Source organism: Dasypus novemcinctus, chromosome Y, assembly GCF_030445035.2.
Source record: "Dasypus novemcinctus isolate mDasNov1 chromosome Y, mDasNov1.1.hap2, whole genome shotgun sequence".
Classification (NCBI taxonomy): Eukaryota; Metazoa; Chordata; class Mammalia; order Cingulata; family Dasypodidae; genus Dasypus; species Dasypus novemcinctus.
Window position 1 is genome coordinate 19932800 of NC_092216.1, and position 13596 is coordinate 19946395.

The 13596-nt window shown below is 42.1% G+C and overlaps 1 protein-coding gene across 1 annotated transcript; it reads left to right on the plus strand.

Annotated features, from left to right (window-relative positions):
• Window positions 1-5529: 5529 nt before the first annotated feature.
• Window positions 5530-8716, plus strand: LOC139438344 (testis-specific Y-encoded protein 2-like). Its single transcript, XM_071213432.1, has 6 exons — window positions 5530-6188; window positions 7117-7194; window positions 7323-7431; window positions 7530-7675; window positions 7784-7866; window positions 8523-8716. The coding sequence occupies exons 1-6, from the start codon at window positions 5634-5636 to the stop codon at window positions 8665-8667; spliced, it is 1116 nt and encodes a 371-aa protein (XP_071069533.1). The 5' UTR covers window positions 5530-5633; the 3' UTR covers window positions 8668-8716.
• Window positions 8717-13596: the final 4880 nt, after the last annotated feature.

Consider the following 13596-nt stretch of genomic DNA (forward strand, 5'->3'; position numbering starts at 1 on the left):
TAGGATTGGTGTTCCAAAAAATGGCAACAAGGAGCTTTGACATGGCCATGTGGAATTGCAATTCAGCTGAGACCCAGGGTTCAAAACATCTGATCAGAAGCCTGGCTTGGCCCTTGTCCCTGCCCCAACCTGTTTCCAGGGAGGAAGGTTTCTCTGCCCGTTTCAGCCCATGGCAGCTAGCCATCACCAGTCTGTACCTGAGGCTGCTTGTCTCAAGTGTTGGGGATGGGCACCAGGCTGGAAAGCAGTTGACTCATACTTGTCCTGATACCCGTCCTGCTTCTTCCTAGATGCTGTACCAGGTTTCCTAACCTCCAGAGTTTGAACACCACCACCTCAGGGATTTTCTGCCTATATTTTTGCCATTTCTCAAGGAAGAATGTGCCCTGCTGTTACTTATTCTGATATCTTTGAACACCTAAATTACTTTATATAGCAGTGTGAAAGTGAAAAATAATCTAAGTAGGGCATGCAGAGAAAGAACTATGAAGGGTATGTCAACCTCATCTAGATTATCAAAAGGAGTACAATGTGTATGAACTCTTCAGGGAGAGAGTAGTGTATTTAAAGCCTCAGACAAAATAAATGAGGATATTCCAGTTTTGTATTAGTGTAAGGGAAGATTATAGAAGGACAGAAAGAGAACCATTGCTCATGTACTTTTAAGTGTTGATTTTTGAAGGTCAACAGGGAGAGTAGAGGATTACTTAACCTCAGATTGTGTCTAGCTTTAAGATACCATTGTTTTAAAAATAATTCATGTCACCATAACTTTTTGCAAGGAAATTTACCTTCTCTTATTAACCAAAATCTATAGAAGGGGAAATTGAATAAAAGTTATTATAAAAATATGATCACAGAGAAAAAAAGGTCATCAAGTGATGGGGCATTGATACAGGAAAATATGAAACAATGAGACAGAGAAAACTAATTTTCTAATTTCTCATATATATGTGGTATGTGGAATTCAACATGAGACTTAAGGTCTTCATACTTACATTACATGATGACAACATTATATGGTGCCAACACAAAAAAGATAATTTAAATGTAAGCATTTAGATAAGTGAGCAAAATAAAATTGGGAAATAAAGTGTAACAAGATTTATTAAGATAGCTCCCCTATCATCAAGCAAAACAGACTTTATATAAAGAAACATTGGCATAATATGGGATTCTTTTATTTATACTAAAGTCAATCCACTAGGAAGACACAACAATCCAAGCCATAACATTGCTTCCCATCCTATAATGGAAAAGCAATCAGATGTAAAGAAGAAATGGGCAGATGACAGTAATATTCTGTGTCCTTTACTGATAGAACAGACACTAAAGAACATAAGTCGGGATACAGAAGTGATTGATCAAATTAACAGAATAAAACAAATTAATATGTACAAAACAAGAAATCTCAGAAGATAACAGAATTTACCTTCTTATCAACTGGATAACATGGGAATTTATCCAGTAGACGCCAGTAGGGAATTAACAGGCTTTTTCCACAAGTAAAGGAAGGAGAGGATGTATTCATTTTCTGTTGCCACATAAACAATTTATACACATAGAGTGGCTTATAACAACACCTGTTTACTATCTCATAGCTAGAGTAGTTAGTATTTTGGGCAGAACTTAGCTTGGTCCCCAGTACAAGCTCCCATTGAACTGTACCCAACCTGCAGGGCAGCTCTGTTCTCATTTGAAATCTTCTGGAAAAGGAATGATTTCCAATATCATCCCAGTTGATGGCAGAATAAATTTTCTTTCACACAATAAACTGAAGGCCTGGGTTCTTGCTGGCTAGTGTCCGAAGGCCTCAACGGTACTCAGTAAGTTGTTCAAGTCAACAAAGAAAGTTCCTCTTTCTCTGGAAGAAAAAGAAGGCACTAAGAGTTGACATGTTATAACTCCAGTGACATCTATTATACTTGCCATATTGTATAGGTTAGAAGCAAATTAGATATCCCTCCCACATTTGAGAATGTGGAATACACAAAGGCATGGGCAAATAGAAGGAGATAATTAGGTGTCTTCTTTGTGTCCCTCTAGTACTGAGGAAGATAGGTCCTTACTTTCCTGGCAACATGAGCTTATCAGAGAAGGTATGTTATTTCTTTACAGCCTTTCCCTCCTAACAGTAACAGAGAAAATCTTTCTTTAGAGTTTTCTCCTCCTAAAAAGGAAGTTCCCTCTAGCAAGAGAAAGACATTCTCCTAGCAACCTGAGAATGCCACAATGTCTCTATCCTGAACACTGCAATAGCCATTATCACTGGATAGTTTAAATTGTACCATTTTGTTTCCTTTAATATTTTGTGTATTGTACCCATGAGTCAAAAATAATTTACTATCCTAGTATTTACTTTGGTGGTGGAACTTCCTTTATAGCATTGCTAAAAATACTGAGGAGAAATGAAATCTTCTAAAATATGTTGTCAGTCGTTTTTACCTGATAAATATACCACCGTCATAAACATTATTCAGAACATGTATACAGTGTTCTGAAAAACTCCTAAAGTTCTCTCAGCCCTTTCCTAACAATTGCCATCACCCAGTACTATTTATTTTCCATAGTACACAAATAAACAGGCACTTGCCATGAACAACTTGCCATGTTTACGCCTTATTCCCCACCAATTTTCTATATACAGAAAGGACATGCCAGTGAGCAGCCAAAGGTTTTACTATCAAAAAGAGCTGGAAAGTGTCCCAAAACCTGCATTTGGTTACATGCTATAAATGGTTACTTAGCTTTTTCCTTTTACATTTCTCCATTCACTAACGCAGAGACTTGAAGAAAACTAGGAGGGGGGAGATGAGGCAGCAAACTATAACTTCCCTATGATCACAACCCACAGGCACAGAGACATACATTAACTATGTAAAGACCAATTTCCTTGATGATTTACTTTTCATAAGCTAAAAAAAGGGGTCACCAACTAAAAAAAACCGTAAAGAATTGATGTGTAAAGAGAAAGAAAGTTTTTTTTTAAAGTAAGAGAGAAAGGGAAAACAAAAAGCCAAACAACAAAAAAGTAATGAACATAATTTTTTTTTTTTATTGAATGAACATAATTTGAGAAAAAGCATGAATCTTAAATTCTAGAGAGGATTACTGAAATCCTGAGGATTGTGTTTAATGTTCCTGAGTATACTTTTCTGAGGATTTTCAGATGTGGAGACCCAATATTCAAAATTGTTCCAAAGATAGATCTGACAAACACTTCAAGTGCCAACTTCTGGGATTTGAATAAATTGTTTTTGAGTTTATCATTTTTATTTATTCCTATGATTTTTATAAAGAGAGTAAGAGGAAGGTAAGGAAATGAAAATGACTTGTTTTTCCTCCTTAGATGCAAAATAGAATCGATTATTCCTTGCAGATTTGACGGGCTGCTTGCTCCCTGAGGGGTCGGGGGTCAGCGGGGGTAGACCGAGGGGCTGGCACGGCCGACGATGATGCTCTAAGACCCAGGCGAGGAGTGGGCCAGAGCGGGGCTTCTAAGGCGTGGGAGGATGCGTGGTAAGGAGAGACCACGGAGACAGTCTGGAGTGCAGAGCAAGTCTAATTTATTACGGAGGTGCAGGGGTTTATATAGAGAATGAGGGGGGCGGGGGTAGAGCAGGAGGAGTGATGGTTATGGGGCGGCTGGGGGTTGGCAGAAACTCGTGGGCGGACTTGTGGTCTTGTGCCGTTAGCTGTTACTAGGGAAGTGGGCAGAGTTTAGGTTAGGATACAACACAGATTTTATTGAAGTACTCACATTTTTCACTTTCTTTGCCCACTAGTTAACTAGCTCAAACGTGATAGTGTTTTACATTAATAAAGATGTGTACATTACAAAGAAAAAAAGAAAAATTGAAAGATGTTTTATAGTGTGGATAAAGTATATTACACAAATTGCTTCTAGAGAGTATTGAGCCTAAGCCCTAAAGCTCTTCCCAAAGTTTCCTTCTGGTGGCCTTTACGCTGTCTGCCTGGATGAAAATCTGAAGGCAAGTGGAGACAGATAAGCCTCACCAGTCTCAAGGCTGTACACTGTGAGCCCACACTTGTGGTTCCTATTGGTGCAAATCCTCCATAAATCTGGCCCTCATGCCTTGGCTGGAAGAGGCCAAGAAGAAAGCTGCTTAAACAGCCAGCCGCCATTACCACTTTCTTCAATAATGATTACTGCAACACAATGGATATAGCTGGTAGAGCTAAACTGTTGACATTATGATATACACAACACAAAACATCACAAATACAAGTGATACAATACTGAACAGGATCTCACTAGCTATTCCCTTAATAAATACTTTCTCACATTGACTGCTTTCTCCTTATTTCCTGAATTAATTAATGTAAACCCTTTCTATTGTGTTTTCATATTTCAGAGCATTCAAATGTTTGAATTTCTTAACACAAAAGTGACATCAGATTTCTGTTAACTAATAATTGAATTTTTGTGAAATTTTCTTAATTTTTAAATAATCATTTTGATCTTGAAAAACGTTGGTGCATAAGTCTTAAATTGACTGTCACAGTATTCAGAAGACCTAAAAATTTTATATTTACAACCACTTCCCCACATACAATCTATTAATATCTTTAAATATTTGCAAGATTAAGAAATCTTGACAGCAGTAACATCAAATTTGAATTTTAGCACGGCTTCTGCTTCATCACATGGAAGGAAACACGTTTACTTCCCGACCACGGGAAAGGAGGGAAATACTCTCTTGGGAGAAAGAAAGTATTTTATTAGCAAGCCTTACAAGATATGTACTGCAAAAGGAAAAATAATAAGGAAAGACGGTAAGTATGGAAAAGCAGAACAGACGCTCCAGAAGAACGACTTCCAGGAAGTCACGGACCTGTAAGTCCACACACCGTGATGAAGGAGACCCTCTATCATGCACGTTCATAATCGGATGGGATCGAGATTAAGACCCACCTTCCTCTAGGTTGGGAAAGGCTTTTTTTCCCCTCTTGCCATCCTCCCTGCGTAGGAGCGAAGGTGTTTCAGGTAGGCGGCCTAGCGCCCCCAAAATGAAACTTAGGGGCAGAACAGGGCGCCTTTCCGGGCACCGGTGCTCGGCTGCCAGGGCGCAGTTTTCCCGGCTCCGCTTAGGTTTTGTGGGCGGGATAATCGCTGCGGGCAGCCAGATCCTGTATGGCGGGGTCTGCCTCCATGGCTTAGGAAATTCCGCCCCAGAACCAGCCGGGGTCCCCGCGCGGGCCCTGACCTGACCTTCACTGAGCGCCACGCACGTTCCCCACCAGCCTGCTGGAGGTGAGCAGCGCCCTGCAGACTCGCTCCCTCGAAGGCTGGGCTGCGGGTTGCAGGCGCAGGCTTTGCTCCAGCCCAGTGTGAGGGCGGGGCAGGAGCGGGGAAGGGCAGGAGCGGGAGGGGCCAGGGCTCTGCGCCGCCGGAGGGGTGGGGGGGGGGGGAGCGGCGTGGGGCGTGGAAAGCGCGGCTTTCCCCGTCACTGGCCGTCGTGCCGTCACCAAACGCTGCGCATGCGCCCAGGACGTCTCCAACGCCACAGGCTGCCGGGGCCCACCCGCGTAGCTAGGGGGCGCTGCTGTACCCGCGGGCGTGGCCTGGGGAGAGCGTGTGCGGGGTCTTTCCCTGCACCGGCCCGGGCCACATGGCGAGTGAAGCGGGTCCTGGCGAAGGCCCGGCTCCCCAGGCACGCTCAGAACACCTCGTTGGCCTGGCAAGCGGCCCTCTGGTAGGAGAGTCGCTGGGGCCTGCCGGCGAGCGGTCCCCACAGAGCTGCAGGGCAGGGCCGGAGGCACAGGCCCCAGCTGGAGGGAAGGAGTCGGGGGAGGCCCCGGTATGTGGGGAGGTAGCCTTCCAGGCAACCGAGATCCGGGGAAAGAAAGACGAGGCAGAGGTGGGGAAGGATGTGGTAGTGGAGAATATACTGGAGGTGGCGGTTATAGTAGTAGAGGAGGAGCGAGAGGAGAAACTAGCGGAGAGGCGGAAGCAAAACAGGCAGGCACGGCCAGAACGTGGACCCACCAGTACCCGACCCTCCTTGGAGCAGCTGTTAGCCCTTCAGTTAGATCTGGAGCCAGTGAATGCCGAAGCCAGCAGGGCCTTCTTTCGGCTGAAGCGTACCCTGTGGCAGAGGCGCAAAAAACACATGGACAACAGAAAAGCCGTCATCCAGGGTATTCCTGGTTTCTGGGTCAAAGCCGTATCCTTCCTATTGCTCACACGTGGTGGCCTCACCTAGGGAAATGGTGGTTAGAGAGGGCACTGCCAGTTGGCGAGGGGTTACTCACAGCTGGGGTGGGTACAGTTGGGAACCAACGGGCCCAGGGATGAGACAACGGCCTTTCTTGAACCACACTCACGCAAATCCTAGGCAAAAGGTGCCTGAAACCTTTGGGCTTATGCGTAATGTGGGGAAACTTCGTGGGTGTTTACGTATGTGTGGAGATCTGTATGCAGCATTAAAAACAGCATAAAGAAACTTTCACACACAGCAGGTACGTGTAGCACACTTTTTCGTGGAAAATAACCGACCGGATGTTGTGCAAACTCCCATCCTGTCATGTACGTGCTGTGTTGTCACTGCCACTATTTCCTTGCCAAACACCACATTTTCCAAATAGTGATTTCCTTTGCACTACAGCTGCTGTCCCTTGCTTGGCACTATCTTCACTGCATGCACTGTTCCTCCAAATATATATGTCATCTCCTTGTACTGTGTGATGCCAGCAGAGCTCCAAACATAGCCATGTAGCTCATGTTAAACCAGAGGACATTTTTCAGGTCATAGCCTTATGTGAACATCCCCATGTCCTCACTGAGAGCCCAGAGAACACACATCCAGACCCAAGAAGGATCAGGGCAGAAGAGACAGGAGGGCACATAGGAGAGAGAGGGATCAAGAGCTCCTTAGAAACAAACAGTCCATATGTGAGTACAGACAGCCACAGAAAACCGAGAGGACCATAGAGCCTAAGCAACCTCTCATGAAGGATGGCGATTGAGAGAGAGCTCTACAATGGCAGATTATCTGGTAGATGTCCTGCCTTATGTTGGTTGCATGCCAGATATGCTTTGCCTGCTTTTAACCCTTTCATTCCTAGCTTTGAAGGCTCCTTGACTCAATGCAGATTCTGAACCATCCCCAGATATCAGCCATGATCACTGACCAAGATGAAGACATGCTTAACTACATGACCAATCTGGAGGTGAGGCAGGGAAGACTGAGGTGCTAGAGCTGGGTGGGGGCCAGCAAGGGGAAATAATTCATCCATGGAAACAGGCAGGGGTCTTCTAGGAAGAGATTGTACATGTCTACTCCATGTCGTCATGGCAGGTGGAGAACACCCAAGCCAAGAACCACTGCAAGATCACATTTTTCTTTAGGAGAAACCCGTATTTCCAGAATGAAGTAATCATTAAGGAGTATGACATTAACATCACTGGTAAGAGATGGCTTTCCAGGTGGATCATGGCAGATGGTAGGGGTGGGCCTTAAACCGAAAGGATCCAGTCCCTGGATGACATTTTCCTCTTTCTACAGGATATAGGGCCTCTCATTCCACTCCAGTCCAGTGGTTCCGGGATTATGGACGCCAGGCCTCCCGTCGCAGGCATCACAATGATAACCTTAACTTCTTCAACTGGTTCTCCGACCACAACTTTGCAGTGTATAACAGAATTGCTAAGGTGGGGCAACTCTGGGAATCATCAGAAGTGGCCTTTGTTGGCCTGCCCCTAGCTGCTTGGGGAATGAGGTTCTTACCCTGGCCTAACCCTACCTGTTTCCTCTATCAGATCATCAATGAGGACCTGTGGCCCAATCCCCTGCAGTACTACCCAAGGGAGGAAGGGACCAGCACAGAGAACGGAGAGGATGGGTGAGGATAATGGGCAGTGGGGACTGAAATGCAGTGGTCACTTGCTGGGAAATTCATTTCTGTGGTGGAGGAACTGAGGTTAAGAGTAAGACTTTATGCACCCCAGGTCAGGCAGGGAGTCATTGTGAGACAGGAACATTGGAGAACTGTTTCAAAACAGGTTCTGAATGGGGAAGTTTAAGCCTAATAAAGGCGCATGACCAGCCCAGACCACTCAAATGGATGGAAGGCTGAATCATTAGCTCCATTTCCCTGAAACATCATTCCATGGGTTTCATTTCCACAGTCAAACTCCTACATTAAGGTTTGGCTCACCCTAAGGCTTTATAACCACCTTCTCCAAAAATGACTACGCATCTCTATGGAATTACTCACTAAAGTGTTCCATCACTTTTCTATTCATATAATCAGTCTTTTAATTGTCATGTCTATCTCCTGACCCCTCCCACAGCAATACAGATAATATAGGCATGCAGGGATTATATGAACTCATGGGGGAGAAAGTTTAAGAAATCACAAGTGATGAAGGAATAGTCTCCAATACAGGACCTGTAGGAATTAATTTAATATTTTAATATTGCCCAGAAAAAATACAGCTTTTAATGTTTATATATATGTGTGTGTGTGTAATACTTTTTTATGTGTTCACGTTTCAGGGCTCTTGGAGCTTTTAAAATGGAAATGATAGAGCATCAAAGTTTATGTCAAATATCACAAGGCATAAAAAGCTACTTCAGAAACATGAAATGGTGGCAAGGTGCTTCTCCTGGGCAGGAGAGAAATAAAGAACTGGGTAATTAAAGAAGGGCACACTGGAATGATAATAGTTAGAAATAAACACAAACAAGTATTTCTGTCTTTGTGTGTATTTATATGATTGCTGAAGTAGATGGAATAAATAGAAATCCTTGTTTGGGTCTTCTTAATATTCTCCAGGAAATTCCTAGTCTGGAGAGAAGGGGCCGCAAAAAAGGGCTTGGCCTACAGATGTGGATCATATGTATTATGCTTTGGATTTCTAAATGAGGACACAATTATTCCTACTAGTAGAGGCACTGGGGAGGACAAGAAGTAGAGACTAGTTGCTAGAGGTTGCTGCTTTTTATTTATTAGGAAAGTTCTGGATTTACAGTGAAATCATGCATAAAATGCAGAATTCCCATATACCACCCTAATAACAGCTTGCATCAATGTGGAACACTTATTACAATTGGTGAGAGCACATTTAAATAATCATAATATTAACTATATTCCATGATTTAATTTGGTGTTTACTGCCTGTATAGTGTACTTCTGTGGATTTAAAAGTTTATTCTGTTTTCAAACATATGATCTAATATTTCCATTTTAAAAATCATTATAAACTTTAGAGAAAGTTTAACTTACAGAGAAGTAAGGGGATTCCTTACAAAAGTATAGGGGATTCCTGTGTGACCTATACCCACCCTCATACATATTTTCCCATTAGTGATGAACATTTGCTAGTCTTGATGAACTAAATGGAAGCACTGCTACTAATCAAGGTCTATAGTGTGTCTTTTGCACTTCACACTGTATAGTTTTGTAGGCTTTTACAAACGTCTAATGCCATGTGTCTGTCATTGCAATAACATGTAGGACAATTCCAATGCCCTAAAAAGAGTGTTCTGCCTGCTTATCATTCCTTCTCCCTCTGAAACTCTGGTAGTCACTCTCTTTTTATCAATGTTAAAAGTTCATTGTTACCACATGATACCAAAAACAATAAGTCTACCTAAGTCCATGATTAACTGTTTTGCTTGTAACTATAGATTCTCCCCAGTTGGGGGATGGACTTGCCCACCATCATCATGTTGTTGTCCTGGACAAATCTGAAGAACTGGAGAGTAACTGTTGGCCACGACTCTCCTGGGATTCAGGGCTCAATTGGCATATGAACAGTTTGAAGATTCACATCTCTAAGACATATGTTTGATGGTTGTGAAAACTACAGATGAAAGTAAAAAGGGTAGAAGAATCACATGTAGGGAATTCCTGTATAGGGCCAGCTGAACAGGTGTGGATTTCATGGAGCTTTGTGCTTTGCCTATAGTGTAGAGATGTCTGTAGGGCTTTTGTTTGAAGTTTTTATAGTGTGGTAATTAGTGAATTCCCCCAGAGGATCTGCATTCATTATCTAAAATTTTTCATAAATTAAACATTTTCCTTTTAAACATAACTCTCCATCATTTTTTCCCAGCCTTCTAATCTACTTTCCATCTCTAAATTTTTCTAGATTCTCCCTAAAGGGTAAGCAACAGTATTCATCTTTTTGTGTGTTGTTTCATTCATTACAATGTTCTAAAGATTCGTGTCATGGCTTAGGAACTTTATTCCTTTTTATGACTGAATAATATTTCATTATTTGCCTATACTACAGTTTTTTTATCCATTCATCTGACACTTGAGTTTTCCACCATGACATAATGTCTGGGATGAACTCTCTGCTCATTTTGAACTCTTTTGGTCATAAAAAATATTTAATGCTCCCTCATTTCGGTCATAGTCTACTTCCACATGCATATTTGGTTGTTGGTGCTTGGTCATAATCTCTCAGTACCAACAAGGCTCATCTCTGGGAGTCATAACATTTTCCTTTTAGTAGCACTCAAATACATATATACACTTGGGTGTTAATAGCATCCATAGTGTTGTGCTACCATCATCACCATCCATTACCAAAAAGTTCCATCCTTCCAAATAGGACAGAAGATATCTTAAATTTTAGTTCATTATTGAAGAAAACATTCACCAAAGAATTTTGAGTGCAAGAACCCTTTGCAGTGACTACCAGCCATCCTGTGAGGACCACTCTTCAAAGTTAGAGTTTTGGAACTTGATGTGAAATGTATTCACAGGAGCTTTGGGAAAAGGAAACTTGCATGTGGAAGATTCAGATTTTCCTGGGTTTCTGAAGCTGGTGGGTACAGGAAAATCAGAACTGCAAGAAGGAAACATTTCTCATAATTAAAAGTGCATGTGATACCTTTCCTTTCTTTGCATTTCATTTTTGGTGCAACATGGATATAGTCAGAGGTAATGAGATCTAAGTGTGCATGCTGGTGGTAAACAAGTGTCAGACTACCCATGTACACTCCTTCCATGATGACCCTAAATGTAATCACTTTGTTTTTAGCCCTCTTCTGACAGCCTTGAATCTTTTGTCCAAAAGCAGCATTGGATGACTCTATCACATATAGCTTTGCATTTTCCCACAAACCTTCAAGGTCTTTCCCCTTCTAGTCGCAGCAGCCTTTCACTTCTTAATAGTTCCATAGCAAACCTTGAGAAATAACCCTTTGTGAGCTCATGACTGATGGGTTTAATCTGTATGCTTAGACTTCTCTCCCAGAAACTAGGAATAATCTGACCTTTGAACTGCTTGACTATTTTTGTATCAGTTGCCCCTATATGTAATGACTGTAAAGATGTGACGTCAGCCCCACTGACAAACATTGAAAATGCTCATTTTGTATAATCATTCTGAAAGTGTAACTTCTGCCCTGTTGAGAAATATCGTCAGTGTCCAGTCCTCGATTATCTGTCCAGAGCACTACATTTTTAAATCATTGTTCCCATACATATGCCCTCCCTATCTGCACATAAACGTAGTATAAAAGTACTCTCTTGCTTTGTGGCAAGAGTGCCATGCTGTCCAACCCCCACCACAAAAGATTTAGGCCACGACCATATATTATGCTAGAAGATACATCTAGGACCATTGAGGGTGAGGCCCCTTGTAACCCCCTTATTTACTGCCCTTCGCTAGCTAGGTTGGACTTCTCCAAGTCTTTCCTTTCTCTGATGTATCCTCAGGGGAAGCTGTCATTTTACATGGCTCCCTACTATACTTAGAAAATGGCAGACGCAAAAGTGTCACAAAATGAGCAACACATCAGCTCTATCAAGGATGAAGATTGGATAGTGTTCAGGAATCCTCCCCCCTTCTTTCCAATACGCATTAGCCATCACTTCATTTGTGGATTTGAAACTCTATGGCAGTTTTTCTCCTTCATGAGGAAAGGCAGCTAAGGCTTTAGAGATGAAGTTTTGTCCTGGTCTGACTGCTGATGACACAATCACCCCATAACTGGATTGAAGCAGACCTTCCCACCTCCACGAGTGAAACTTGAAGGGAATCCTTGCAGCTCCTGCATGCCAGTTCCTAGGACTTCTGGGCATTGGCAAAGGAAACTAGATCCCAGTAATCCTTCAGCTGGGTATAAAGCTTCTTTTGGTCTGGCCAAGGATTTAAGAAAAGGAGAGGTTGGGCCTGGATCCTCTGACTGCTTAACATCAAATAGCCAGCTATTTGATGCATGGCTAGATCTGCCCTGGTGGTAAGTGAGGGAAATACTGCCTGGATCCAGGTAGTGAATCTCTCCAGTTTGGATTGTTTCCTTGAGGGCTGCTGGCTGTTGAGAGCTTATTGATTCCTTCCTGGATCACAAAACTTAGACCTGGGTGGAATTCAGCTTCCTATGCAGCACCTTCTCATTAGCCCCAAATTTTCTATCTTTGTCAAAGGAAGTACCCACGTATACTTTTTGTAAAATCTGAGCCCCATGGTCCTCTAAAATCACAGGTCACTGTTCTGTTTTGAGTGTTAGGTCTAAATCTCTCTGAATCTCCCCCCCCCCCCCCCCCCCAATAACAGGATATTTTGTTATTCTCATTTTAAAGTCCCTGTGATCAGTTTTACTTGTATTTCTCTCTTTACAAGTGTGAGTTTTTAATCTCCTTCCCTGATACCTTGCATAGCTTTATCTCTGATGTCTTTCATTGTTGCCTGTCTAGATTTGTACACCATTATTTCCATAACTGTCTCTGTCTACACCATTAAGGTCAAGCTATGGCTGTCTGTCCATTACTGTTTTGTGACAGTTTCTGTGTCTTCAGTGGACCATTTTTGCTTTTTTTTTTTTTCCTGGAACTATTTCTTTTCTCTCCTTTAACCAATATCTTTTCATGGGATTTTTTTATTCAACACTCTTTATTTTGAGCATGGCTAATAAAGACAGAATTTCAAACTAATAGCAGAGTACTTCCTGGAAATCATTGAGATAACTGATTTCTCCCCTGCTCTCTTAGGATGTGAAAAAAGAGAGTGGCTTACAGAGGAATGAATAATTGCTTTTGTTGTTATTCAGAGAAAGAATGTGAAGGCTGTATCTAATAGCAAGATTCCCCTGAGGGGACACTCTTATAGTGGACCATAAGTAGGTTTTTTTTTTCTCTCTCTCCACTTATTTTATTTTAATTATTACATTCAAAAAATATAGTTGGTCCCCACACCCCACAACCTCTTACATCATCGTGGCACATTCATTGCATTTGGTGAATACATTTTGGAGCACTGCTGCACCACATGGATAATGGTTTACATTGTAGGTTCTTAAGTGTTTTGTAATACCCAAAGCAGAAATAAAGGCAATTCATTGGACTTGTTCCCTGAAGTTTATTTGACTTATTCCTTTAATAAATGACTATCTTCAATTTCTTCATGATCTTTTAGCAAAAATTTGTGATGGCAGTTTATATTTGGCTCTGTCAGAATGTGAGAAGATAGGTATTTAGATAACCCTTATCCTCTGCAACATCCTGTGCAAATAAAAGAGGAAAGAGAAAGTCAATAAGAGTATACAGAGAAAGGGCAAAGAAAGAGAGCATAGGGCCTTACCTAAAGCATCAGGTAGCATCAAATCTTTTTTA

Bases quoted from the DNA above. Each gene is read 5' to 3' on its own strand.
- LOC139438344 (XM_071213432.1), top strand. From the start codon at position 5,634: ATGGCGAGTGAAGCGGGTCCTGGCGAAGGCCCGGCTCCCCAGGCACGC. The intron at 6,189-7,116 runs GTATCCTTCCTA...GACTCAATGCAG, and splicing joins CTGGTTTCTGGGTCAAAGCC to ATTCTGAACCATCCCCAGAT. The intron at 7,867-8,522 runs GTGAGGATAATG...TTCACGTTTCAG, and splicing joins ACAGAGAACGGAGAGGATGG to GGCTCTTGGAGCTTTTAAAA.